Source organism: Stylophora pistillata, chromosome 11 (assembly GCF_964205215.1).
Source record: "Stylophora pistillata chromosome 11, jaStyPist1.2, whole genome shotgun sequence".
Taxonomy (NCBI): Eukaryota; Metazoa; Cnidaria; class Anthozoa; order Scleractinia; family Pocilloporidae; genus Stylophora; species Stylophora pistillata.
The window spans coordinates 4,109,312-4,136,134 of NC_142529.1; the positions used below are offsets into that span (position 1 = coordinate 4,109,312).

The window sequence follows — 26,823 nt, forward strand, 5'->3', positions numbered from 1 at the left end:
TCGTAGAGTTTCCACGTCTTTTTTTTCCCGATCCTTACATGCGTTACCAGATGTTGCTATGGTAATTTTGTCACGCTACACCTGTGTTAAAAATTCACCGTCACGAAAGATCTACATACCGGCACACAGTTCTCGTCTGTGATCAAAATCACTCTCCAGAAGACATCAGTTTTTATGATTTCGACCTTGCAATGTACTCATAATAAGTGTAAAGGAGGAAATTCGACATTATCATGAGCAAAGACAATTTGGCCATGGAGATTTCATTGTCGTCTCGAAAGTCTTTAGGTTCTGTAACCAGGGAAGACTGAGGTCTACCATAACCAAAGACAACCTTGAGTTGCTAGATTTAAGCATCGCTGCTGACTTTGGTGAAAGTCAAGGATGGGGAAGTGAGAATCCGGTATCTCTGGTCGACGAGAAGAAAACTTGCAACAGACAAGGAGCATGGTACGGGCATGATTGAACAAACCATGTACGCAAGGAAACAGTAAACAATTCTATCATAAAGAGACCTCAAAGGAAACGCCATATTATTGCCAATTTAGCTGCAACAAAGTACAATGTCGGTAAGTAAAACGTACAACTTATTTTGAGTAGAAGACAATGTAGGCTTAATGGTGCATGTACGTGGTGATACTTCTAAGAGGACGTTTGATCACATTTGTTGTTCGTGTGTATCATTGGATTACCAGGGTACAAATGAAATATATATTTAGGCAAATCTATTGTAATGACACACATATTTTGATTTTAAAAGAACGAATAGAAGAGAAATTTATTTTCGTGCTTGACTTCGCTCTCATCAATTGTAGGAACTTAAAAGTACGACGTTGATCTTTTGAATCAAAGTGATCGTCGCCATGTTTTCTATGGATGCGTGGTTTAAAATTGTCGACATGGTTTTCAAGAGGCTAATGATTTCTTTTTGTTAAAATTGTGTTTTGCACGCTTAACATTTTTTTGACGCATTCTAGCCAGGTTTATCATAATTTGATCAGACGCGCATTTCCTCAACCAAGACAAGGACAATCTTACAATTTCTGATCGGTACAAAATTTAGCGTTATGTTGGCATCCGTGTTTACAACGCAGGCACGTGATTTCATTAGATACAGATAAATAAAAAAACTGATATTTCCTTGAAATTCAATCAATAACCAATTTTTTCTTTCGATGAAAAATTTTTACTTTTGATTTGAGGAAATGATTTCGCAAAATTTCTGGAAAAGAAGTAGAGTGAAGTGAAGCAAATGGACGGATTGTTTCTGATACTTGGCCAAGAAATAAGGTGTTCAAGAAACTTGAAATCATTGTATACCAGTGTGTAATGTGTAATTTTTTTTTCCTTTGTACAGATTGAAGCTTTTTATGGGATAATTTTCTCTTCTTTCAAGAGCATCTAATGATCAAAATCTTGACAAAAGTTATAATTGTTAGTTTTCTTTTAAAGCTTTTAGATCTGAAATCAGATTTTACACCATCTTTGTTGGTTATCTTAACCTGGCTTTGAATAACATGGTGCTGTTGCACTAAGTAAATTAGACACCTGAGTAAAATATACAGGTACAGTATACATTTAGATACAAAGGGTAGCATCAATTAAGAATAATATCTCTCTCCTGTAATTTTTTCATGAAAGTTTTCTTTACTTTTCAACTGGCATGGGAAAGCCGGTTCTGACAGCCACTAAAGATTCAATTTTATTGTATCTTCCACAGAGAACAAGATCAACGACCTAAATGCTTTGTTATTAATGGACTCCTTTGACATTGTTGCCTTGACGGAGACTTGGTTAGACAATGAATTTGATGACCGTGATCTACATCTTGAGGGTTATAGTATCCTTCGTCGGGATAGACGTGGTAGGCGTGGTGGAGGAGTGTTGCTCGCAACTAAATCACACCTGCCATGTGTACGGAGATACGATCTTGAGGTAAATGCGGAGATGCTAGCCTGTGAATTAAAGACCAGTAATACACGATGTCTACTATTTGCAGTTTTTTACAGACCACCAGACGCTGAAGAGACGTTCTTGGATGAATTCAGGAGATTTCTCAATAAAGCTTCTGGTACAGGAATCGCTGATTTAATTATCACTGGCGATTTTAATTTTCCCTGTGTCGATTGGTCTACTGGATCACCAACTATTTTAGACAATTTGACTGAAACTTTTTGTGAAATCCTGGATGACCATTTTCTCACCCAAACAAACCCATATATCACTCGTCCCAGTGCCACTAATACCTTATCATCTGGTAACATCTTAGACCTTGTGTTGACGAATCATGAATCACTCATCGAAGGAACTACTGTGCACCCAAATGGATTTGATTCAGATCATTTCCCAGTCTGTTTCGCGATCAAGAAAAAGTTCAACAGGCCGAAAAACAGTCAAAGATTAGTTTACCGATATGATAAAGCTGACATTGATGGTCTAAGAAATACATTCTCTCACATTTTATGGGATTCCTACATATCCTGTGAGGATATTGACTCAGGTACGGCGAATTTCCAAGATCTTGTTCTCGCGGCAGTCAATCAACATGTACCAAAGATGAAGCTTAGACGCAAGCCAAGACCTCCATGGATAGATAAAGAGGTCTTAAAGTTAGTGAGGAAAAAGAAAGTCTTGTGGAAGCGTTTAAGGGCCAATGCTTCTCTTGAGGTGACAACAAAGTTTAAACTTCTTAGGAAACAGACCAAACGTCTTATCTCCTTTAAGTATTTCCAGTACTTAAAGTCTCTATCGGATAAGCTGAAGACTAATCCAAGGAAGTTTTGGTCTTTTCATTCTCTTAAGTCCAAGAGCAAGAGACTGCCAGAAGTAATAACTTACTCTGGCAAAGCCAGGTCTGCAATAGACCCTGTGGAAAAAGCTTCCCTGTTCAATGAATTCTTCAGCTCCGTTTTCTCTACAAAAACATCAAACTCTGGCAGCTCTCATGTTGATGTGATTAATCCTAACTTATTGATGGATGTATTCACTTCGTACAGTGAAGTTAAGAATATCCTCTGCAACTTGGACATTAATAAAGCAACTGGAGTAGACGGCATTCCTGCGAGGATATTGAGGGAATGTGCAGAGGAGCTATCTTACCCATTGGTTCTACTGTTTAACTTGTCGTTCAGGTGTGGGAGAGTTCCTTCTTCATGGAAAAGAGCTAATGTCACTCCTGTGTTTAAATCAGATGCTAAAGATGTGGTAGAGAATTATCGATCTATATCCCTGTTATCGATTCCAAGTAAATGCCAAGAGAAGATTGTATATAATGCCATATATTCTCATGTGGCCCCTTACCTGACAGATTGGCAACATGGTTTCATAAGGGGTCGCTCGTGTGCTACCCAGTTGGTATTAACACACCATCAGTGGACAAAGGCCTTGGATGATGGACTACAGGTGGATGTCGTGTTCTTAGATTTCTCTAAGGCATTTGACAGAGTATCACATGATATACTTCTTCTGAAGTTGTGTAATTTCGGCATCTCTGGTAGCCTACTAAGATGGTGTGAGGATTACTTGACCCACAGAGAGCAAAGGGTTGTTATTGAAGGACAGAGTTCTACCTGGTCTGTTATCCCATCTGGTGTACCACAGGGCTCCCTACTAGGGCCATTATTTTTTGTAATTTTCATTAGTGATTTGCCGGATGTGGTTATGCCTGGAAACACAATCGCACTGTACGCAGATGATTGTAAAACATCAAGACTGATAAAATGTACATCAGACCAACATGATTTTCAATCTGACCTGAATAATCTACACATCTGGAGTCAGCGAAATCTAATGGATTTTAATGTAAAGAAATGCAAATTGATGCGTATCACGAAAAAAAGTATGCCTTTTCGTTCTGACCTTAAGCTGAATGAGAGCTCTCTGGAAGAAACATCTGAATTCTGTGATCTTGGATTAGTTACTAGTAACAAGTTGTCCTGGAATGCTCATGTTGATAAGATATCAAGCAAGGCTAACAAGATTCTTGGCCTTATTAAAAGGACATGCAAGGGTCTGAAAGATGTTAACATGTTAAGAACGTTGTACTGTGCTTTGGTAAGGTCCCAATTGGAATACTGTACTATTGTCTGGTCACCCTTCACGGCTAGAAACATTAATAAATTGGAAAGGATTCAGCGAAGAGCCACCAAGTTTGTTCTAAAAACTGATGATGATTACAACACTCGTAAAGAAAAACTGAACCTGTTATCTCTAGAGGACAGACGCTTCTTTTTTGACGTACTATTTTTTTATAGAGTTATTAATGGGTATATTAATATCGATATATCCTCTTATATCCAATTTTATTCACATTCGGAAAGATACTCGTTGAGGGGTAAGGACGAACTTAAATTAAAAAAGAACTACGCGAGGACTGATACTTTTAGGTTTTGCTATTTTAATAGGATTGTCCCCATGTGGAATGGGCTGCCACTATCGGTCCGTCAGGCTCCAAGTGTTTCTTGTTTTAAAAGGGGTGTAAGGGATTATTTGACTGCAAGATTTGATTGATTTTAGTTTGGATTTTTTTTTTGTTTAAGGTGGTCTGCCGTGCATGGGGATTTATCTCTTTTGCGGACCATCCTTATGGCACCTTTCTTTTTACTCTTTTGTATTATTATCTATTAATGTAAGTAAGTAAGTAAGTAAGTAAGTAAGTTATATGTGTCATTAAATTGTAATAAAAAAAAAAAAAAAAAAAAAAAAAAGAACCTTTGATTGGCATCCAAACACAAGGAAAACCAGGTTAAAGCTATAGCAATACGAGGATTAGTTGGTTGAGATTCCAAGATGGCCATGATGGATATGTTTCAGTAGATAAGAACCCTTACACTGGAAAGTTCCCCAGCATGAAGGACACATCAACCCTGGAAGCAGGCAGGAGAAAACTGTTAGGTTTAGGTGATATGGGAACCTTCACACAAAATATTAAAAAATTTCGGAATACGGAAGACATAGACTTTGTTAAACATAGTTGAGAAATAAGAGAGATGAAGTGTTATTTTATTTTAATTGGGGCTGTGGTGGGAGGGGGGGGGAGTTACGAGCGCAAATCAAAGGAACTGTCTGAGTTCTCACAATGAATCAAACCAAACCTTCTGAAAATAACCAACAAAGAGTCAACTCTACAGAGCAGAAAAAATAGATGGGCTTGAACCCTATATCTTAGAGACTTGTTAAAAAACTTACCCTTCTGTGCGAGTTAAACATTGCCCAGTGGTGACCATGAGCATTAGCAAGGCTTATTCTTGAGTTGCTAATACCAAAAGACAAGCGGGTTTGTGCTTTGCTTAAACCCTGAAAGCTCACTTAAGAGCAGTTGATATTCTTAAGGAAGACTCACGAAAGAGGAAACCTGAGCCCACAACAAAGGCATGCAGGACAAGTTAATCACATAGCAACTGCTTTGCTCATTGTCTTTTTTTTTGTTTTTTGTAAGACTCAGTGTGCCATCTGTGCAGGGGAGCCAAGAAAAAGAAACCGTCCATGACAGTAAAACAGTGTGAAGCTGAAAGCCATTGCTACAATTACAAGAATAATGTGATGATGTACTTTGATGGTGATTTACTGAAACACGGCTCTGTGCAAATATATCTACTGAATTTCACCCAAAGTGATTATTTCTCTTCTTTTCTAACATTTTGCCATGTCAACAACTATCCTTTGAGATAGGAAGGGAGCAGTGTATCCCATTTTAACACCATAGCACTGCACACCCCTTCTTCACAAGATTAATCAGTGCAATTCTTTTACATTTTTGACGCACAAATTAGTCAGTCCAGACATGAGTGTCACAGTAACTGTAACCTTCTGTCTTTATTTAAACTTTTAATGACAACTCTTAGAAAGTTGTTGCATGTGATTGGCTATAAGCAGCACAAATGAGCACCAATGGGACAGTGTACTTGTCATGCTTGTCGCTGGACAGTTCGATATTAATACAGTTTCAAGGTCATACCTGTGTCACTAGACGATATGCATCACCTACGCACTCTGTTGTACACACTACTAGGTACAGTTTCTTGAGGGAAAATGCGAACTGGTATGTTTCCATCTACGAAAACGTTTCACCAATGAGTATTTGGCTTCTTAAATTTTTTCATAGTTCGTATCAAATGGTAATGGGACTTCATGTCATCCTATTCAAGACTACACTTGTGAATAACAAATCTGACTCCTGCTTTAGCCCTTTACACCCTGACATTAGTTTACCAATTCTCAATACTGTTCTCTTTACATTTCTCATAGCACTTACAAGGAGAATTTGTTTAATAATAGGAGCTTCTTTAAGTGGTGATCATTTCCATTATTCTCCTGACCGTTATGTTTGATTTAAGGGTGATACTGTAAGGAGAAATAAGAAGCCAGTCACTCTTAGGAGTCAGAGTTATCACATGTTTTCTTACAGACTCCATTGAACTCCATTCTTTGTACTATACTAGGCACAATTGATGCTGCTTTTGCAGATGAGCTATTCGAATTTAGAACAGAATTAAATTGAGATCAGTGTCCTTTCTTGCCATAAATTCCCCTTAATCAAGTCCGACCTAAATAGGAAATGGGAAATGATAAACAGGGGGGGGGGAGGGGGTAGAGAGAGAGAACAAGGTTTTGAATTAGCAACGTTTACTTGAACCCCCAATAGTGACACAGAAAGAGATAAAAACCGCAAATGGCCGACATTTGTCTCCAGCATTTAACATCGTTTAAGTGTCACTACAATTTTCAGTTCCAATCTTTTCTTTCCACTATGTCGCTCTCGTATAGTACCAAGGAAGAGGAGCACCCTGAATTTAATTGTTGTTTCTCAAACTTTCGCCGGGCCAGGTGTTCTTACAGAGAAAAAGAGACAGACATCAAGTGTTTCGAGAGTCAATCATCCCAGACGTAAACACGCTCGTTGAAAGCTCGCTAATTTGCCCAGTTCAAGTGGTATTTCTCGTATAAAATAAGTTTTCATTGCCTTGAAATTTCCAGTCATTACCATTTGGATTATATACCTTGGAAATTCCTTTTTTGTCGTTCTTAGGTATATTTCAAATCTCAGTTGCCATTCTTGAGACGTGCCTATTACGAATATGTCGTTTGGGTCAAGAAATAGGCGGGATAAACAATTTTTAGGATCAGAAAAAAAAATTTATAAACTTCACGGAAAATTTAATACACTATATCCATATGTAGACTTGTTGCTTGAAATGCCTTTAATACCCTCATCTTAGAAACCGTTCACAAGAGTAAAAAAGATCACTGAAACATAACTTGCATACGTATATGAGAACGATTCTTCGCAGTAAAGCACTATTTGAGCAATAGTGAAAATCAGACCTGAAAAAAATTTCAGGCCTGTACGGGATTCGAACCACTGACCTCTGCGATACTAGTGCAGCGCTCTACCAATTGAGCTAACAAGCCAACTGGGAGCAGGCCATCAAATTAATTCGATATAAACCCGTAGATGATAAATCAAACAACAACAAACATATGAAACATATGTGTGAACTGCGGTTATGAGACGTATATGAGAACGATTCTTCGCAGTAAAGCACTATTTGAGCAATAGTGAAAATCAGACCTGAAAAAAATTTCAGGCCTGTACGGGATTCGAACCACTGACCTCTGCGATACTAGTGCAGCGCTCTACCAATTGAGCTAACAAGCCAACTGGGAGCAGGCCAGAATTAATTTGATGGCCTGCTCCCAGTTGGCTTGTTAGCTCAATTGGTAGAGCGCTGCACTAGTATCGCAGAGGTCAGTGGTTCGAATCCCGTACAGGCCTGAAATTTTTTTCAGGTCTGATTTTCACTATTGCTCAAATAGTGCTTTACTGCGAAGAATCGTTCTCATATACGTCTCATAACCGCAGTTCACACATATGTTTCATATGTTTGTTGTTGTTTGATAACTTGCATAGTCGTGTAAAATTACAATGTTCGGCAACTTAGGTTTCATTTCTCCGCTCTCCTTGTGTAGGCATCCTGCTAGTTTCCGCGCATCACCACGAGTGCGTTTCTAACCAATATAATACGTGCTCCTTGCGCCAGATGGCGGTGTTTCTAATTCATGTTTACCAAAAAAATTTTGTTCTGCCTTTCTAACCGAAATAAATAAATAGATTTCATCTATTAATTAACTCCAGGCAAAGACTGTGCGAAGAGTAAAACTAGCACCAATAACTCCATATTAAGTTTCAACACCAACTAAAAGAAACCCTATTCACTGATGTACCAACAAATACATTTAACTTGAAAAACATTGATATAAAAAAAGGATTCGAAAAGTACGTTAACCATTTGGATTCTTGCTTCCACCAAAATATTTTAGTAACCAAACATCCTCTCCCGACAAATGAAATAAATTTAGAAATGGTTGTTTCTATTCTACTACGTCCTTATCCTACTTTGTAGTTCATCCAAGTTCCATCCAAACACTTAACCGAAAGGAAAAAGATACAAAGGATGGAGACTGGCCAAACATTCTAGAAAATTCTGTCCTCACCGCACAAGTTGAATGCTACATTTATCGTTGTTAAGGAACGGTTCTTAGCCAATCCTTTGTTTAAATCGTTCGCCCAGTGTCCTGTTTCACCTGAGTGATTGATAACTGTGAGACTGAATGTAGTTAATGATCTGCTTTTCGCCAAGCCCTCACCCACATCGTTGGCCCAGTCTCCCATCTCGTCAGCGTGATTGATAACTGTGAGACTGAATGTAGTTAATGATCTGCTTTTCGCCAAGCCCTCACCCACATCGTTGGCCCAGTCTCCCATCTCGTCAGCGTGATTGATAACTGTGAGACTGAATGTAGTTAATGATCTGCTCTTCGCCAAGCCCTCACCCACACCAATGGCCCAGTCTCCCATCTCGTCAGCGTGATTGATAACTGTGAGACTGAATGTAGTTAATGATCTGCTCTTCGCCAAGACCTCACCCACACTAATGCCCCAGTCTCCCATCTCGTCAGCGTGATTGATAACTGTGAGACTGAATGTAGCTAATGATCTGCTCTTCGCCAAGCCCTGACCCACACCAATGGACCAGTCTCCCATCTCGTCAGCGTGATTGATAACTGTGAGACTGAATGTAGTTAATGATCTGCTCTTCGCCAAGACCTCACCCACACTAATGCCCCAGTCTCCCATCTCGTCAGCGTGATTGATAACTGTGAGACTGAATGTAGTTAATGATCTGCTCTTCGCCAAGCCCTCACCCACACCAATGCCCCAGTCTCCCATCTCGTCAGCGTGATTGATAACTGTGAGACTGAATGTAGTTAATGATCTGCTCTTCGCCAAGCCCTCATGCACACCAATGGCCCAGTCTCCCATCTTGTCAGCGTGATTGATAACTGTAAGACTGAATGTAGTTAATGATCTGCTCTTCGCCAAGCCCTCACCCACACCAATGGCCCAGTCTCCCATCTCGTCAGCGTGATTGATAACTGTGAGACTGAATGTAGTTAATGATCTGCTCTTCGCCAAGCCCTCAATAACATCTGTGGACCAGCATCCTATCTCGTCAGCGTCATCGATAACTGTGAGACTGAATGTAGTTAATGATCTGCTTTTCGCCAAGCCCTCACCTACACCGTCGGCCCAGTTTCCCATCTCGTCAGCGTGATTGATAACTGTGAGACTGAATGTAGTTAATGATCTGCTTTTCGCCAAGCCCTCACCCACACCGTTGGCCCAGTTTCCCATCTCGTCAGCGTGATTGATAACTGTGAGACTGAATGTAGTTAATGATCTGCTTTTCGCCAAGCCCTCACCCACACCGTCGGCCCAGTTTCCCCACTGGTCAGCGTGATTGATAACTGTGAGACTGAATGTAGTTAATGATCTGCTGTTCGCCAAGCCATTACCCACACCCAAAGCCCATTCTCCTGACTCATTAGCGTGGTTGACTGTGAGATTGAGTGTCCTTAAAGATGCAGAGCTTAATAGGTTAAAGACTTCATCGCGATTGGTAGCCTTTCCGTCAACTAAAAACGAGGCCGACACTGAAGAAAAATTACCGGATGTATCAAAACCTCGTGAAAAGCTGTCTTCACTTAAATCATCCACGTAGACCGAAATAGCATACTTTTGACCCTCTTTAACTAATCTTTCAAGAGCAGTTCCTCCGTAGCTTGTGATTTCACCGCAAAGGTTAATAATACTGTGTGAGGAAAGTGAATTGTTAGCCACCAGAAAATAGTCTATCAGACAATCCACAACGTCGTTGCATACTTTACCTCGGATATTCAATTGGAGACCAGATAATGGCGAACTTTTCATGAAAAAACCTCCAAGGGCTTTAAAGCTGTCAACACTCAGTTCCCCACAGACGTTCACGGTTAACGACTTCTCTACCGGGGCATCACCTAGAATCGGAAAGAGCAGCAAACTTTCTTCATGTTTGATTTTCCCGCATACACTTGGATGAATAATAAGAGACTTCCATGACTTATTGGCTGCCAGTAGGGTAGCAACAGCTGTCATCCACGCTTCTGGGATTTCTCCATACACCTGTAACTCTAAAGAGTGCAAAGTTCTATTTCGTAGAACACCATTCTGCAGTGCTACAATTCCAGGGTTGCTGAGTTTTCCATGAACAACAAGACTAAGAGACTCCAGCCCGGTTTCTTCTGCAAGTCCTTCACTAACTGACGACACTAAACAGTCATCCAGATCCCCATAAACAGTAAGCACGAGAGATCTTAGTGATGTTTTTAATAACACTTTTACAGCTTCTGCAACAGTGTTGTTTAGAATACAAAAGAATTCAAGCGCAACACAGTTCAATTGTGAAAAAGCCGATAACAAGGCACTAGCATTGTAGGTGCACCTCTCAGTACTCATGTCCAACAGTTTCAGCGTGACTTTTCTTAATGAAGTGCTTGACGACACACTCTCAGCGAACAGATCTGCAATATCATGGGACATGTTCTCGATTTTATAAATGACAAGCTCTGTGAGAGTTTGACTGTCTTCGAGAATTCGATGGAAATTATGCACATCGTCTCTATTAAAAGACTGTACATTACACAGGCTAAGTGTGGTTAGCACTGGTGTTGAATCACCTTCAAGCATGGCGCCTTCATAAGCATATCGTATCAACCTCAGGCAAGACCGCTCTTCCTTACCCCCTTGAAAATTAATTGGTAATGAAATAAGAGGGCAGACAACTTTGCCAAAATGATCAGCAGCACCACTCTCTTCTAAAAGGTCAAGTAAGAACTTAGAGTCTTCATCAGGAAAACGCCAGTTCCAGTGTCCTCTCAGAATCGTTCCTATCTGTTTGAAAAACACCGTTCCTTCCATACCCAATATGCCAGCTACAAAAAAAAATACTTGTCTGTATTTTTCACAAACATCCTTCTTGCCTAAAGTAGGGTTTGGTTGGTTCGTCAAGAGCTCGTTTGCTAGGTAGAAGGCAGCTAAAAACTCTTGAAACGTTTTGTGAAGAAAATGACACTGATGCCTTGGCTCATGACATAGCCTTGAACTGGCTTCCATGAAAACAAGGCCCAATTTGATTGCTGGAAATCTTCTCACACGGGTCCTCGAATGTTCTAGCTTGTCCAGTTCCTCTTCCGAAAACGAACGGCGGTCTTCTAGAAGACAATTCCACGCTAGCTCCCCAAGTACAAGTATGGACTCTTTAAATTGATTCTCTAGGGCTTTGTCAGCATTCTGATGAACGTTCAGGCCATTTCGGGAGCAATATCGCCTTAGCAAGCATCGAAAAATAATCTGATAAAGCTTTGTGCAATTCGATGGAAGTTCCCCTTCAAAGTCTTCAAAAACAACGCACAAGAGAAGGAGATTCAACGGATTGTTCCTTAACGCATCTAGGTAAGTATTTTCTTCAACAGCTTGAATGAGCCTCTCGCCTTTTGACACATTTTGTGGATCGACGATTTTAAAATGATTCCTGATGTAATCTGTAGCGTCCTCTGAAGTAAACCCTTTAATCTGCAAAAGTGTATCAAAGTCATAGCGCCGCCGGACATAGATTCCCTTTTCTTCGCGTGAGGTGGCCAAAATGAAACACCGTGAGAAAATTTTTCTTTTAAAGAGCCTATCAATAACCTTTTCCGATGCTTCTGGTAACTCATCAAGGCCATCAAGGATTAAAAGAATCTTGTCCTGATTTTTGCCATCTCTGATGTAATCCAAAAAATCTTCCCTATTTTTCATGTCATCATTCAGAAGTTGCTCATCAATAGCTTGTACTATGTCCTCGGTATCTTTGTGAATGTCACAGCATTTCAGAAGGAACAACAACTGAAACACGGGGAAATGAAACTTGACTGGTACTGACTTTTTAGCCCAATCTCTGGCAATTTTAAGACAAAATGTAGTCTTCCCAATCCCGGGGTTTCCTTCTACAAGTACCATTTTGGCGCCCTTTTCACCCTCTTTAGCAGGCCTGAAAATTTCATACATGTGAACCTCCTTCTCCGTTAGCTGAAAATAAGCTTTCCTTCTCCATTTGATTTGCAACCTGGTGTAAACGTCATCAATAGGTAGTTGGATATCGCTGTCCCAAAGCAGTGGTTTTACATTGGAACGTCGGATGTATTCATCTCGAAGGTGTTTCTCAACTAGACAATGCTCAGAACCTGAAAAAAATAACATACTTCGTTCTTGAAGGCACATGTATACAATCAAACATTGACGTTAATCGTTTAAAAATGAACCGTGAGAGAGTGTTATTTAAACAACCCGCCCAGACCAACTTCAATGGCTTTGTCGTGGTGCCGTATGTACAGGGTGTTTCTGAGAAAATAAGTCGCATTTTGAAACAACAAAAGATCTAAGTAGCCCACAAACCACAACAGATAGTCAACAGCCTTTTTCCACGCCCCAAGAAGCGAGACGAACCTGACCGCTAGAAGTCAGGCATGGTGTACAAAGTCAATTGCACACAGTGAAATTTTAAGTACTGCCGAAACAAAAATGGCAAGAGAGCTGATGGCTCCTTCAAAGATGACAGAAGGCTTGATTCATGAAGGCTTCATACAGCTGTTCTTTAGTAGCAAAAAATAGGAGAAAGTTTTGAAAAAGCGCTGGATTTCCAACCACTGGCGTTTTACGAATTAAGATGAAATTTACCTTTACGGCGTTTCACAGATTGAGTGGCAACAGAGGACGAACTCCGTTTAACCTCTTTGTTTGAAGCTTGCCTGGACTTGTTTATTACGGCATCTAGAAAAGAAAAGTGTAACCGCACTTAACCATCTAAGGTTGTAAAACATGGTTAATTACTATTACCTAAAGTATTAATATTTGAGTAACTTCTATTTCTGTTCGTTTCCTGAGGAATTTATTTCATGAATCTCTTTATGCCCCTCAATGACAAATTATTTCACTCAAACAACACTTTTCTGATTACGCACAATGCAGTAATGAATTATGAAAAAACTGGAATACCAAGAACAACTTGCATCATTGTATAATTTACACACCCATTTCCAAACACATGTCAGCTCTTTTAAATAAATATTAAACTTATCCATAAATCAAGTAATCTCTCATTAAATGGACGTTATTCACAGATAGAAAAAAAAAACATTCTTTGCTATTTACAATATGTAAAATCATTAAAGGCCATCAGTAATACATATAGTCCTGTAATAATAAGACGGCAAAGAAATTTAATTTTTCTAGTAATTTAGAGCCATTTTGACAGAAAACCATACATCCCATTGAGAAAAATAGCTCGTATCAACACTGACAGTTGGCTAACTGCTTGCAGAAATAATACAGAAAGCTTATCAAGAATTTTCCTCATCCTAACTTTTTTTGTAAAAACTCAACTCAAACAAAATCATTGTTTTCAAGAATTCAACATCGATCCTGCCAATAGCACTGAGATATTTTTTTAAGGCTAAGTAGGCAAGTACAAATGTTTGTTTTCTTGTTAGTTGGTCATTTAGTTATCTAGTTAGTTAATTAGTTTTATATCTGCTTAAGTTCATATCATTGTAACTAAACACTTTTGTTGTTTACAGTGCTTAATAAAGACTTCTATTACTATTATTGTAATTAAATATTTCTCATTTGTATATTTGTGACCGACTTAACAAGTGCTAAAATCACCTCAAGAGTCATTTAGTCTAAAAGTTTTGTGAAAGTTTCTTGTGTCACATGCACCAATTCATAATACGCACTGTGAGCTTATCGTTATCACTTAAACCTTTCACTCAAAAAATAAATTCTTTCTCAATCTATTTGGCATCCCCGTCATCCTGCTCCCGTTTAAAGGAGTGCAATAAGCTATCTAGAAAGAGGAAGTTGTCTACCTTTGCGTTGAACTGCTCTGCTGGTTGAGGATTCATTTTCTTTGAATCCTGCCGAGGACTGTAAAGTGACAGGATCAACTACATGTATGAACAGAAAGAATAACACAGTATAAATTTCAGAAAGAAAAAGATGTTATAATTTTCATAAAGACAACCACATGAAAAACTTCAAATAAGGTGCATGTAAATGTTCCACATGCAAAAATACAACTTTGAGAAACAATGGCATGCTACAAGCAATACTCAATACTAAGAAATCTGATCCGGCCTTCTCTACATTCAGCTACTAATTATTCACTGATAAATTGAGGAGGAAACTTTATTTTTCCTGATCATACAAGTACTGGTATCTGTAGTGTACATGTAGAATACTTTATCAAGAACCTCTCTTACCTGACTTCATAATAACTATCAATATTTCCAACAGGATTTAAGAGCAGATGGTAAATGTACAGTAACTGATCACACAAACAAGAGTACATCTTAGGCAATGACCTGAAGTACACGTGAAGATGTCACTGTTGTACTTGCATCAATCACACTATGATAGAATAAAAAAATGGGTCAAAGAAGAAACATAAAACAGCTCTCACCAAATACAAGATTCACCATTTTCTTAACAAGACTTTCACACTGTCTCTGCCAGCTGTACTTTGCTGCATACTCTTTTCGAAGTAAAGAGGCTTCTTCAAGTCGCACCTTCCTTTTTTTCTGACGAATGACTTTGATAGCATTGGCCCATTCTTTAGGATCCTCTGAGTTAATTACACAATAGGAACCAGAAGGAACTTCTTCCAGTGCTTGTCCAAGTCCAGAGTTACCACTGATAAGAACAGGTAGACCAGCAGATAAGGCTTCCAGCCCCGTCAGACCAAACCCTTCGGTTCTTGAAGGCATGATTGCCAGATCAGCCTCATAGAATAAACTGCCAAGCTGTTCTCGATCTTCTTTGAAGCAGCGAACAGTTAGTTGGCTACGGGAAATACCGTACTCAACCAACCTGCTTGCCACTTTTTCCTCTTTTCCTTTTGGTGCGCCAACAAACTTCAGCTGGTATGACTTGTCTTTCAATTGAGCGATTGCTTCCACTGCGATATCATATCCTTTTAGCTCGAAATCTTCATGGTCACCACGCCCAAAAAGTAGAACACAAAAGTTCTTCCCTTCTTTTGAGGCCTGTTCAACATGAGAAAACTCAGTAAAAATACTTGGGGTGAGATTAAAAACTTGCTGATCTTTCTTACTGGAGCGAAGGTAGCGAGAGTAAGCATCTGCCAGCTTTGGTCCAATTGCAACAACCCCATCAGCCAATTCACAAAGTTTTACTTCTGCATGATGTTTCTTCTCACCTCTGAAAATGGCTTCCTCATAACTTTTGAACATTCCAAGTTCTTCTGGAGCTGTGTGAACTACCTGGATCCACTTGCAAGGTTGCTGCTTTTGAATGACTTGTACCTGTCGACCCAGAGGGACCCCATGTCCTATGACGCAGTGTGGATGATGGCCTTTAGGTAAAGAAACCAACCAATCAGTTGGCTGATCATGACCCGGCAATTCTTGGGCTTCAATCAGGTGAACATTATGGCTCCTGGCAGCTCTCCTGTCCTCCTCACTACATCTCGGAAGATACACACTGACATCAACATTGGGAAGTTTTGCTAACTGAATTGCAAGCTCCCTGTTGATGGTTGACAAGCCTCCTTTTGATGACCTCCATTCGCTACCCAATAGAGTAACTCTAAGAACTTTGCTTGCCCTCAAACTTGAGCTTTCCTGTGATGTAGAGGCTACACCAAGAAAGGATGATTCCTAAAAGGAAGTTTTGTAAAGTATTAAGTATGTATAAAGATAAATCTCAAGGACTGTTGGATACCAGGCAATGACATTTTAAATTCAACAGGGGTTGTTTAAAGGTGGGTTGGTGTGAAAATTGATTTCAGATCTGAAAGCTTTAAAAGAAAATTCAGTTTAATTCTATTTGTCTACAATTTGATGATTAAGTGCTCTATAAAGAATTGGGAAAATTATCCCAAAATGGTCTTTGAACAGAGAAATATATAAACCAGGATTAAAATTTAACCCTGGGTTACATGTAGTGCTACTCAGACTTTGAACAACTAGACCCATGTGATTTTAAACTAATTACTTTGTGAATTGTGATCAAAGACAAAAAATAAGTATTTTAGAGCTGATTTTAACATCGATGTCTGGCTAAAAAGAGGTTTTCCAATGTTCCCCAAGTCACATCTCAAGAGAGTTTAAAATGTCAAATTTTCTCAGGGGAGCATGCCCAGAAAGGCATGTTCCTTTGCAATATGCCATCCTTGTAACATTTATGCAAGCATAATTCAATTAGACCACCCAGTCAGTTTAAACATTTACTAATGACAACCCTCATTCAAAATAATAATTTTAAACTGATTCAGGGAATTGCCTTACTTTTAACCAATCCAATTTTGGATTGAGAAAATTTGGATTTTTGGATTTTAATGCAAGCCCAAACTAAAACCTGCCCAGCAAACAGCCTGGAAACAAAGTTTTGATTAGAAAAATAAAACAAGATGGCTGGTTTTTGTAGATTTAGTTCTCCCATTTAGATAAGGGATAAGATAGTCATGCCATGAGTTACATCAGACTCTACCCAAACAAATGGTGCTCACTAGAACACTTACAATATATGCTCTTCTTACCAATTCTTAGGGATAATTCACTGCTAATGCTAAATTTGTCATTATAAATGTGTATCAAAAGGGCTTTGCAAGCTTGATTCCTTTTGTTAGGTCATGAGCATGCATGTGGAACAGAGGAAATGTTGAGATATTCTACACTCTGACCAGTAAACACAGAGCCACAGAGACTCAAGTGTTGGGAAAATGCAGATTTATATTTCTTTTCAGGATAACCGGTCAAGTTGCCCAAAAGTCATGTCACCTGAAAGTCATGTTGCCATCAATTATGGTCAGGTTGCCTGAAATAATACATCAAGTCAAAAGAAGAAACAAATACTTCAAATATCGGATTTACAGACTGTGAATAAGCTAAGAGGTTACACAGACAAGGTGAACGTGCTTATCGATCATCTAATCTCCAACCTTCCAGAACGTATTTTGCACACAGATGTTCTTCCATGTTCTTTAGTCAGCAATCATGACGCTGTCTATGCAGCTATTAACATCAAAGTTACCAGATTCCAAACTAAAGGCACAAATTCATCAGAAATTTGAAGAACTTTGATGAATCTTCTTTTATTGAAGACTTTAAAACACTACCATACCATTTGCAGCCTCTTTTGGACACTATGTTAAGAACTTTCACGATGTTCTTAAAATCGGATGGCTTCCAATAAATAAGAGAAGAGGAACTGCGCTCAAGCAATTCAATTAGATTGTGGTCCCGAACGAAAACAGCACTTTCCAAGATAACACAACAAAGCTATTTGACAATTTACCAGAATCTGTTAGAAACTGTAAAGATTACAGAACTTTTTTAAGACTTTCAAGGAATTTTTTATGCAATAGAGTACAGAGTGATTAGTTAGTTTTACTGTAATTTCTATTCTGTTAATCCTACTTCTACTTTTAATTGTATAATGTGTAATGGATAACTTAATTTGATTTATTTTAATAGTAATTGATGTATCTTAACAGGGAAGAGCCACCTGGTGGATCTGTTCATAAACCATTTTTATATTAAGTTATTATTATTATTAAAGGTTGATAATTCTTTCTTACAAAAGCAGTCTGTTTCTGTCAATTACTTGAAAGATGAGATTTGCAGACTGTAAATAGGCTATAAAGTTAAGAAATCTTTATAACAAAAGCACTGTTTGTTTCTGACAACACTATGAAGATGATAAATTGAATACAAATACATTCCAGTGACGACTCACAATCATTTCGCATCAGGTCAAGACGTAAGTTTTCAACTTAAGTGATGGTGAACCACTGAAATTTCTTTATTGTTAAAAAATTTTACTCAAGGGTACTGATCATCTGTGAATTCTTTTTTATTTTTAGTATTACTGCAAACAAGGATTGACTTCCACGAGAGTTGTCTAAAATACATGGAAGTGCAAGTTGGGCAGTCCTGCATTAATTGCACAAATTAAAAGCAACATACGAGTACTTACTTTGGTAGCTAATTGTAGTGCTTGTTGCCTAATACAAAGCAGGAAAAGCGAAATATAAAACATAAAAGAGACAAGTTGGAAGAACTCAGTGTATACACTTACACTTACATCTCTTTGATACCGTACTAATTCAATCATCACCCCTAAGTATGCTTACGTAACCTAAGCGAGTTTGATTGGTCTACGAACCATCCTACTAAATCATCTGAGCATCACTACCTCCTGTCTGAAATAGTTCAAGACCATTTCTTGTATCAAATGGTTGACGAGCCTACTCGTGAGAACAACATATTAGACCTAGTACTAACGACTAACATCCACCTGATAAATAACTTGGAAGTCGGTGAACCATTCTCCAATCATAATTAAAAAACATTCATCGTAAACACTCGCCCCTACCGACAACGGATCTCAACTAAAGAAAATTATGCATTCAACAAGGCAGACTGGAATCATCTAAGATCTTTGTTCAGTTATTCACCCTGGTAATTTACAATAGAACAACAGGACATAAATGCTCACTGGGAAGCATGGAAAGATCTTTATTTTGCAGCGGTAAATGAAAGTATTCCCAAGTACCGGCATAGAAGAAAAAACCTCGCTCCATGGATTACGAAGGATTTAATTAAATTGTGCAGGAAAAAGAAACATCTTTACAAAAAAGCAAAAAAATCCAACAATGAAAATCACTGGGTCGCCTATCGTACTTTGAACAATTCTTTGCAAAAGAAATGCAACTCAGCCAAATGGAGACATCTTGAGGCACTCGCAGATAAATTGTAGATAGAGAATAATTCCAAGCCTTTTTGGAACTACATGCATTCAATAAGAAAAGGAACTAACGACCTATTGTTCCTAAAAGATGGAGATTGCACAACATATGAACACATATTTTGCATCAGTATTTACACAAGAACAAAAGTCTCTTCCGGAATTTGATCATGTTCTCAATGAAAAGTTGTGCAACGTATTACGTACACCTAGCGAAGTGGAAAAACATCTGAAAAACCTTAACATACACAAGTCCCCAGGTCCTGATAAATTATTGCCTCGTATCCTTAAAAAAATGTGCATTGGAACTATCTACGTCACTTTGTAACTTATTTAACAAGTCGTTCCAATCCGGCTCACTAGCCAACGACTGGAAAATTGCACACGTTATTCCAGTCTATAAAAAGGGAACAAAATATAAAAATATAAAAAAAACATAAAAGGTCAATTCCACGTTGCGGACGTGACATTTAGAGGCAAAATTTGGGTATTAAATGTCTCCTAAAGTCAGATCCACACTATTTGAATTGAAATGAGTCATGTCATAAAATTACCCCTGAAGTACCTTTTTATTTTGCCAGAAAACATTTTGACTATCTCTTAGAGATCCAGAGAAAATAATTTTTCTAAGTGTGTTGTGGATATGACTCCTAAAACAACCATTGATTTGAATTGCTTTTGGTTACTTCAAATTTCCTGTGAATTGAAAACCTTTTAAAAAAACTGCATATACTAACTAAATGCAAAAGTAATTCATTTATTTAGTATTGTGCTTCATAAAATCTGAAAAGATAGTATAGACATTACTTGTTACCATGGATTTATTAACAAAAATGTTGTGTTGCGGATGTGACCAAAATTAGTTGTGGATGTGACATTTTGGGGATGTTCAGGAAAGAGCTTTTCATTCACCCCTAATAACGTTCAGAGTAATATGCCACTAAAGTAAAAATGCTATTTTTATTACTTTTATCTGTAAATTGGGAAATAAATAACAAATAATATAATGATATAAAGAATAAAAATGTTGTGTTGTGGACATGACCAAAATTTGTTGCAGAGGTGACATTTTGGGGATGTTCGAGAAAGAGCTTTTCATTCCCCACTAATAATGTTCAGAGTAATGCCACTGAACTAAAAATGCTGTTTTTATTGCTTTTATCTGTAAATTGGGAAATAAATAACAAATAAAATATAAAAACTTTGATGATCTAGGTCATTTTGTACGTCAAAGGGCATTTATATATTTTTGGAAAATTGTAAAAAAGTGATAGCCTTACATATATCATCATATGTTTATTATTATCATTTGCTGTCATTAAATATCAACAGATCTTTTCATGTTTGAAAATTTTATTAGGTTTTCTGGGTTTATACAAATGTGTCATGTCCACAACGGTCATGTCCACAACCCGATAGCTCTTAAATAGTTGACAAATTTGAGCAAGCTGGAGTGTCAAAATTATCATAATACTTAACAATAAGAGCAGCATAAATAAGACCTGAAACAGTTGAGAACCTACATAGAAATTAAATAAATGTTGCTCTGAATCATACCCTGAAGGTCACATCTGCAACACTTTTTATGTCTTTGTACGTCTGAGGCATTAAGTGTTTAAGAATTTTTTTCTTTTGGCATTGAAAGGCTCATCCTCGTGGGTAGTTAAGATCTCAGAATCTGATTCATGGCAATCAATTTCTTTGAGATATAGCAATTTAGATATTGGTATGTAAAATGGCTTATTCGGTTAATAAAAACCCCCAAAAACAATGGCATCACACAACCTGGGTGTGGCCACTACTGCCAATCTAGATTTGGATTCTTATACAACTATGTACAAGCTTTCATTAAAAGTAATTTTGGCTCTCATATTTTGAATTTGAAAATCTGTAAAATTTTCATGTCTCATGTGGAATAGCCCAAAAATATAAAAAATATAAAAATATATATATAAAAAGGAAAACTATCGCCAAATCTCGCTAACATCTATCATCAGTAAAATGGCAGAGAAGATTGTGAAATCAAGAGTTGTCTCATTTTGGACGGAACATCAACTACTAAACCCAAGCCAATTTGGATACCCGGAAGGCCGATTGACAGTGTAACAACTTTTAAGCTGTAGTAATGACTGGTGCTTAACAAGAAACCTGTCAAAAGCGTTCGACAGTGTCCCTCATGAGCGCCTACTTTTAAAACTCAATAGGTACGGGATAGACGGGCAGCTGCACCTGTGGTTCAGGAACTTCTTAATCAATCAAAAACAAAGAGTTATGGTACGTGGATCGTACTCGGATTGATCACCAGTTACATCTGGTGTCCCGCAAGGCTCGATACTGGGACCGGTTATGTTCCTTAATTATGTGAACGAAATACCTGGCATCATCACATCTACCGCCAAATTATTTGCCGACGATACCAAAATCTACTGACAGATAAATAATATCTATGATTCTATTGCTTTACAGATAGATCTGACCACCCTCGACCTATGGGTGGATCGTTGGCAGATGAAATTTAATTCGATCTACCAAATGTGAAGTCATGAGAATTACATATAACAAAGACAAAAGTCCACATGGTACAATATATCGAGTACAGTGTTGAGGAATGTATCTAATTTCAAAGATCCTGGAGTTATTATGACTAGTGATCTGAAATGGTCAAAACATGTTGAACAAATAGTTCCCAAAGCAAATAAGGTTCTTGGCTTACTTAAACGCACAGTAGGCGGTAAAAATAAAGATGTTTTTTCAAACTTATACAAAACCTTGGTTCGTCCAATCTTGGAATACGCTTGCCCGGTATGGTCACCACACCTCATCAAAGACATCAATGAAATTGAGAAGATACAAAGACGAGCCTCGCGAATTGCTTTAGGCCAAAGAAGACAAGAGATGGCGTGCACGGAGAGGTGTAAAATTCTTAAATGGAACTCTTTAGTACAAAGGAGAGATTTCCTTTCCTTAGTGGAATGTTATAAAACTGTATTCAATCTAAATGGATTGAATTTCAGCGACTATTTTGAACTTTGTAAAAACACTAAGTCGAGATCTAACCACCCATATAAACTACAACTCATACTCGCAAAACTGAACTGCTACAAAAATTCTTTCTTTGTCAGAATTATCATACCCTGGAATAATCTTCCTATTAATGTATTTAATTTTGGTGACAGCCCCAACGTTTGTGAGTTTAAATCAAAATTGAAGAAACATATGAATATTTATTGATCGCCATTTTATAATTGATATTTATAGCTGCGTCTTATTTGACTTTTTTATATTTTTATTGACTAGTTCTGTAAGATTTTTTTTTACATAAATAGGAGACCCTTGATATAAGGCCAACCTCTGGGTTTCCTTTTTCTTAATAACTATGTATTTGGATGTTGTTCTGAAATAAAGTATTGTACGTACCTTTTGTAGCCTAGACATCACAGGAAGCCTTCGCAGTAACTTTGATTTTGAGTCCTCAAACTAACTCGTTATCTGGCAATCAAAAGCAAACGAAATATTTCAAACTAGGAGATCATCTTAACAGCATCAATGTTGTGTACATATAGAACGCAACCACTGCTCACTGGACTTGCATTACATCGTTCAGGTATATCGTACGGAAGCCATGGAAGCCATGCATGATACTTGTCAGCTGCAGGTAGGGGTTATGGTTATAAGGTCAAAATTTGTTGTAGCTCTGGAGTTCGAAGACTAATCCATCGACCTAATTCAGGGTCTGTCAACGTATCTGATGAAAACGGAAGCAGACCATGCGGAGTACCAAACTGTAGCCAGCCACATCTTTGATGGGTAAATGATTCTCGAACACCGCCTTGAATGATCGTTGGCCTTCCGAATTCAAGGGGTATTTTAACATCAGTCGACATTAAGTAAAAATAATCACCTACGTTGCTACCTTCAATGAAAACTTTTATGTTTACCGCACGTTTCTTTGTCCATCGGAAAGTACGTTTATTTTAAATTAGTAGTTTCAAAGTCATAACTAATATAGAACTTCAGTTTTAAATACGCAACGCTACATTCCGACATTCGGCTTACCTTTGAATAAGACCCTCTGGTCACAAAGGAGACAATCGTTAAGGACATGAGGATACTACAGACTGGCAGTATGTCTGTTCATCCCATCTTTGAGCAGAGATTTATAAACTTCACTAAGGAATCGAGTGCTATTGTAACGTGGGGCTGAGATGTGATTGCAATGCAATTTGGGTGGGGGGCTTCCCTATTTCCAAATATGGAAGTTGTACGTGAGTTTTACTTGGGAAAAAACGCTGTTTTGAAAAGTATTTTTGAATTGATTAATCATATTTGTTCTTTATTTTTTTTTTTTTCATTAATTTTGAAATAATTGAATATCATATTTCAAGAAACAATGCTTGGCAAATTTTACGCTTAGAATGATACAATTCTAAGTGTTTCCGCATCTTCTTTTCCTTGATTGTTACATGCGTTACCAGATGTTGCTATGGTAATTCTGTCACGCTACACCTGTGTTGAAAATTCACCGACACAAAAGCTTTACATACAAGCACACAATTCTCGTCCGCGATCAAAATCACTTTCCAGGAGACATCAGTGTTTATGATTTCAGCCTTACAATGTGTTCATAATGAGGGGGAAGGAAGAATTTCGTTATCATCACGAGCAAAGACGATTTGGCTATGGAGATTCCATTGTCGTCTCGAACATCTTTGAGTTCTGTAACCACGGAAGACTGCAGCCATGGTTTCGATGAAAGTAGGTCTGCCATGACCAAAGACAACCTTAAGTTGCTTGATTTAAGCACTGCTGTTGAGTTTAGTAAAAATCAAGGAAAGGAAAGTGAGTATGCAGCATCTTTGGCCGACGAGTGTGAAGAAGAAAATTTAGAACAGACTAGAAGCATGGTACGGGTTCGAACAAACCATGTTCCCAAGCAAATAGTAAACAATTCTATCAAGAAGAAACTTCCAAGGAAACGCCGTGTAACGGCCAATTTAGCTGCGACAAAGTACGATGTTGGTAAGTTTAAACTACAATTTATTTTGGCTGAAAGGTACATTTGATTACATTTGTTCTTCGTGTGCTTAGAAGATTACCTAGGTTACAAGACAGTGTAAGATATATTTGGGCATATTTATTGCATTAACACACATATTTTGAGGTTAAAAGTAAGACTAGTAGAGAAATCTATTTCTGAACTTAGTTTAGCTCTCGTCAATTGTTTGAAGTAACAACGGCAACGTTGATCTTTTGAAACAAAATAATCGCCATTGTTTCTCTGAATGTGTGGTTTAAAACTGTCGATCGGAGATGGTTTTCAAAAGAGCTTAATTATTTCTTTGTCTTGAAATTGTGCTTTGCACTCAAGACATCTCTTAGGGGCGGTCTGTAGTCAGCTTTATTGCATAAATTGATCAGACGCGCATTTCCTCAACCAAGACAAGTACAAACTTACAATTAAAGATCGCTGCAAAATTCAGCGTTATGTTGCCAACCTGCTTACATCGCAATCAGTCACGCGTCCACGTACTGTACGTGTGTTGATAATCAACACTTTTGGTGTTTCAAATATCAACAGTACTGTATCCCACCACAATAGACCGTTGAAGTGTCGGCTTATTCATAATTAACACCCAATAAAAAAAAGCTTGCTCATTGTGCAAGAAAAACTCATAAAAAAAAGCTTATAGACACAAAATTGCTAGGTGCTGGAGGATTACAAACTTTTCGGTATTCATTTGGATCGGTATGCATGTGTATGTAGAACAATTTCGTTTCTTTTTCTTGAAAAAACATGTATTCTTCCAGGCACGTGTATATGAACATGTACATGATATGTGATAACGTTAAATTGTTGTAATCTCTTTATTAAGCTATCCACTCCCCCTACAACCTCAAGTATTAAAAGTGCTAATTAAGGTGCCTTCCACAATTGTAAAATGGACAGTTTTCATCTGTTACAACAACAAAATCACGTAAAGAACACTTCTTTTCATTATTGTTATCACAAGTAAAGTAATCATGATGGCCACTGACAGAAGTAAAGAAAATATCACGCAGAACTTTAGCCTATGTATGTGTAGCTGTATGCTTCCCCCTCCTCCCCAGGAGAAACAAAAGGGAGTGATTCGTTTCTCCTTGAGGGGGAGGGTATGGCTACATGTAAGGTGATAGATTAATATCAACGTCAAGAAAACAGGCTAAACAAAATGCAGTTTATTTATACCCCACTTTCAAGACTGAAAAAGTTTTACTTAATCAGGGGATTTACAGTATTTAAGAAATTTGGAATTATCTTATACCAGTGCAATGTTAATCTTTCATTACAAAAATTCTCTCCTGCAGTTAGGAAAGTTTGTCTTCAGTGTGGAATGCATATTGCAAGGGATGATGACATAAACACGTACGTTAGCAGGGAGATGTAATGTGTCACATGTGCCAGTTACTGATTGCTATCTATCCCCAGGGCTATGGGGTGTGGTCTAGCATGTGCCAGTCACTGATTGCTATCTATCCCCAGGGCTATGGGGTGTGGTCTAACATGTGCCAGTGACTGATTGCTATCTATCCCCAGGGCTATGGGGTGTGGTCTAGCATGTGCCAGTCACTGATTGCTATCTATCCCCAGGGCTATGGGGTGTGGTCTAGCATGTGCCAGTGACTGATTGCTATCTATCCCCAGGGCTATGGGGTGTGGTCTAGCATGTGCCAGTCACTGATTGCTATCTATGCCCAGGGCTATGGGGTGTGGTCTAGCATGTGCCAGTGACTGATTGCTATCTATCCCCAGGGCTATGGGGTGTGGTCTAGCATGTGCCAGTCACTGATTGCTATCTATCCCCAGGGCTATGGGGTGTGGTCTAGCATGTGCCAGTGACTGATTGCTATCTATCCCCAGGGCTATGGGGTGTGGTCTAGCATGTGCCAGTCACTGATTGCTATCTATGCCCAGGGCTATGGGGTGTGGTCTAGCATGTGCCAGTGACTGATTGCTATCTATCCCCAGGGCTATGGGGTGTGGTCTAGCATGTGCCAGTCACTGATTGCTATCTATCCCCAGGGCTATGGGGTGTGGTCTAGCATGTGCCAGTCACTGATTGCTATCTATGCCCAGGGCTATGGGGTGTGGTCTAGCATGTGCCAGTCACTGATTGCTATCTATTCCCAGGGCTATGGGGTGTGGTCTAACATGTGCCAGTGACTGATTGCTATCTATCCCCAGGGCTATGGGGTGTGGTCTAGCATGTGCCAGTGACTGATTGCTATCTATGCCCAGGGCTATGGGGTGTGGTCTAGCATGTGCCAGTGACTGATTGCTATCTATCCCCAGGGCTATGGGGTGTGGTCTAGCATGTGCCAGTGACTGATTGCTATCTATCCCCAGGGCTATGGGGTGTGGTCTAGCATGTGCCAGTGACTGATTGCTATCTATCCCCAGGGCTATGGGGTGTGGTCTAGCATGTGCCAGTGACTGATTGCTATCTATCCCCAGGGCTATGGGGTGTGGTCTAGCAGTGCCCAGTGGCCCCTGACACCTTACCTTTGTTCTTGGGCGACCCAGGAATCTTAGTTTTTTCATAAAAGCATATGCTAGGCACCCTGGATTTCACAGTTTCTGACGACTGGGCTCCCTTCAATTT

The 26,823-nt window shown here is 38.6% G+C and overlaps 3 protein-coding genes across 12 annotated transcripts in view; 2 read left to right on the forward strand and 1 right to left on the reverse strand.

Annotated features, from left to right (window-relative positions):
- Positions 1 to 86: 86 nt before the first annotated feature.
- Positions 87 to 6,172, forward strand: LOC148719731 (uncharacterized). The gene is made up of 2 exons (XM_088738112.1): positions 87 to 569; positions 1,721 to 6,172. Exon 2 carries the CDS (start codon positions 1,756 to 1,758, stop codon positions 4,507 to 4,509), a length of 2,754 nt encoding a protein of 917 aa, XP_088594238.1. The 5' UTR covers positions 87 to 569; positions 1,721 to 1,755; the 3' UTR covers positions 4,510 to 6,172.
- Positions 6,173 to 7,176: 1,004 nt separating this feature from the next.
- LOC111319919 (uncharacterized) overlaps positions 7,177 to 26,823 on the reverse strand; it is a 150,435-nt gene continuing 130,788 nt past the window's right edge. For 7 of the 9 annotated variants that reach the window (XM_088738097.1, XM_088738096.1, XM_088738093.1 and 4 more), the window contains 3 exons: positions 14,284 to 14,361; positions 13,094 to 13,186; positions 7,177 to 12,600 (listed from right to left, as the gene is read on the reverse strand). In XM_088738097.1, the coding sequence (XP_088594223.1) occupies positions 8,474 to 12,600; positions 13,094 to 13,186; positions 14,284 to 14,361 (4,298 nt within the window). In that variant the 3' untranslated portion in view covers positions 7,177 to 8,473. Of the gene's footprint in view, positions 12,601 to 13,093; positions 13,187 to 14,283; positions 14,362 to 14,876; positions 16,093 to 22,600; positions 22,673 to 23,239; positions 23,401 to 26,823 lie in introns of those variants that run through there. The other 2 variants (XM_088738102.1, XM_088738103.1) reach the window with 2 other exon arrangements.
- The window catches only part of LOC111322632 (tubulin polyglutamylase TTLL7), a 198,229-nt gene continuing 195,090 nt past the window's right edge, over positions 23,685 to 26,823 (forward strand). For both annotated transcript variants that reach the window (XM_088738114.1, XM_088738117.1), the window contains exons 1-2: positions 23,685 to 24,202; positions 25,529 to 25,586. In XM_088738114.1, the coding sequence (XP_088594240.1) occupies positions 23,863 to 24,202; positions 25,529 to 25,586 (398 nt within the window). In that variant the 5' untranslated portion in view covers positions 23,685 to 23,862. The remainder of the gene's footprint in view (positions 24,203 to 25,528; positions 25,587 to 26,823) is intronic.

What these genes read in the sequence shown, in the direction of transcription:
- LOC148719731 (XM_088738112.1), top strand. Translation starts at nt 1,756, where the DNA reads ATGGACTCCTTTGACATTGTTGCCTTGACGGAGACTTGGTTAGACAAT.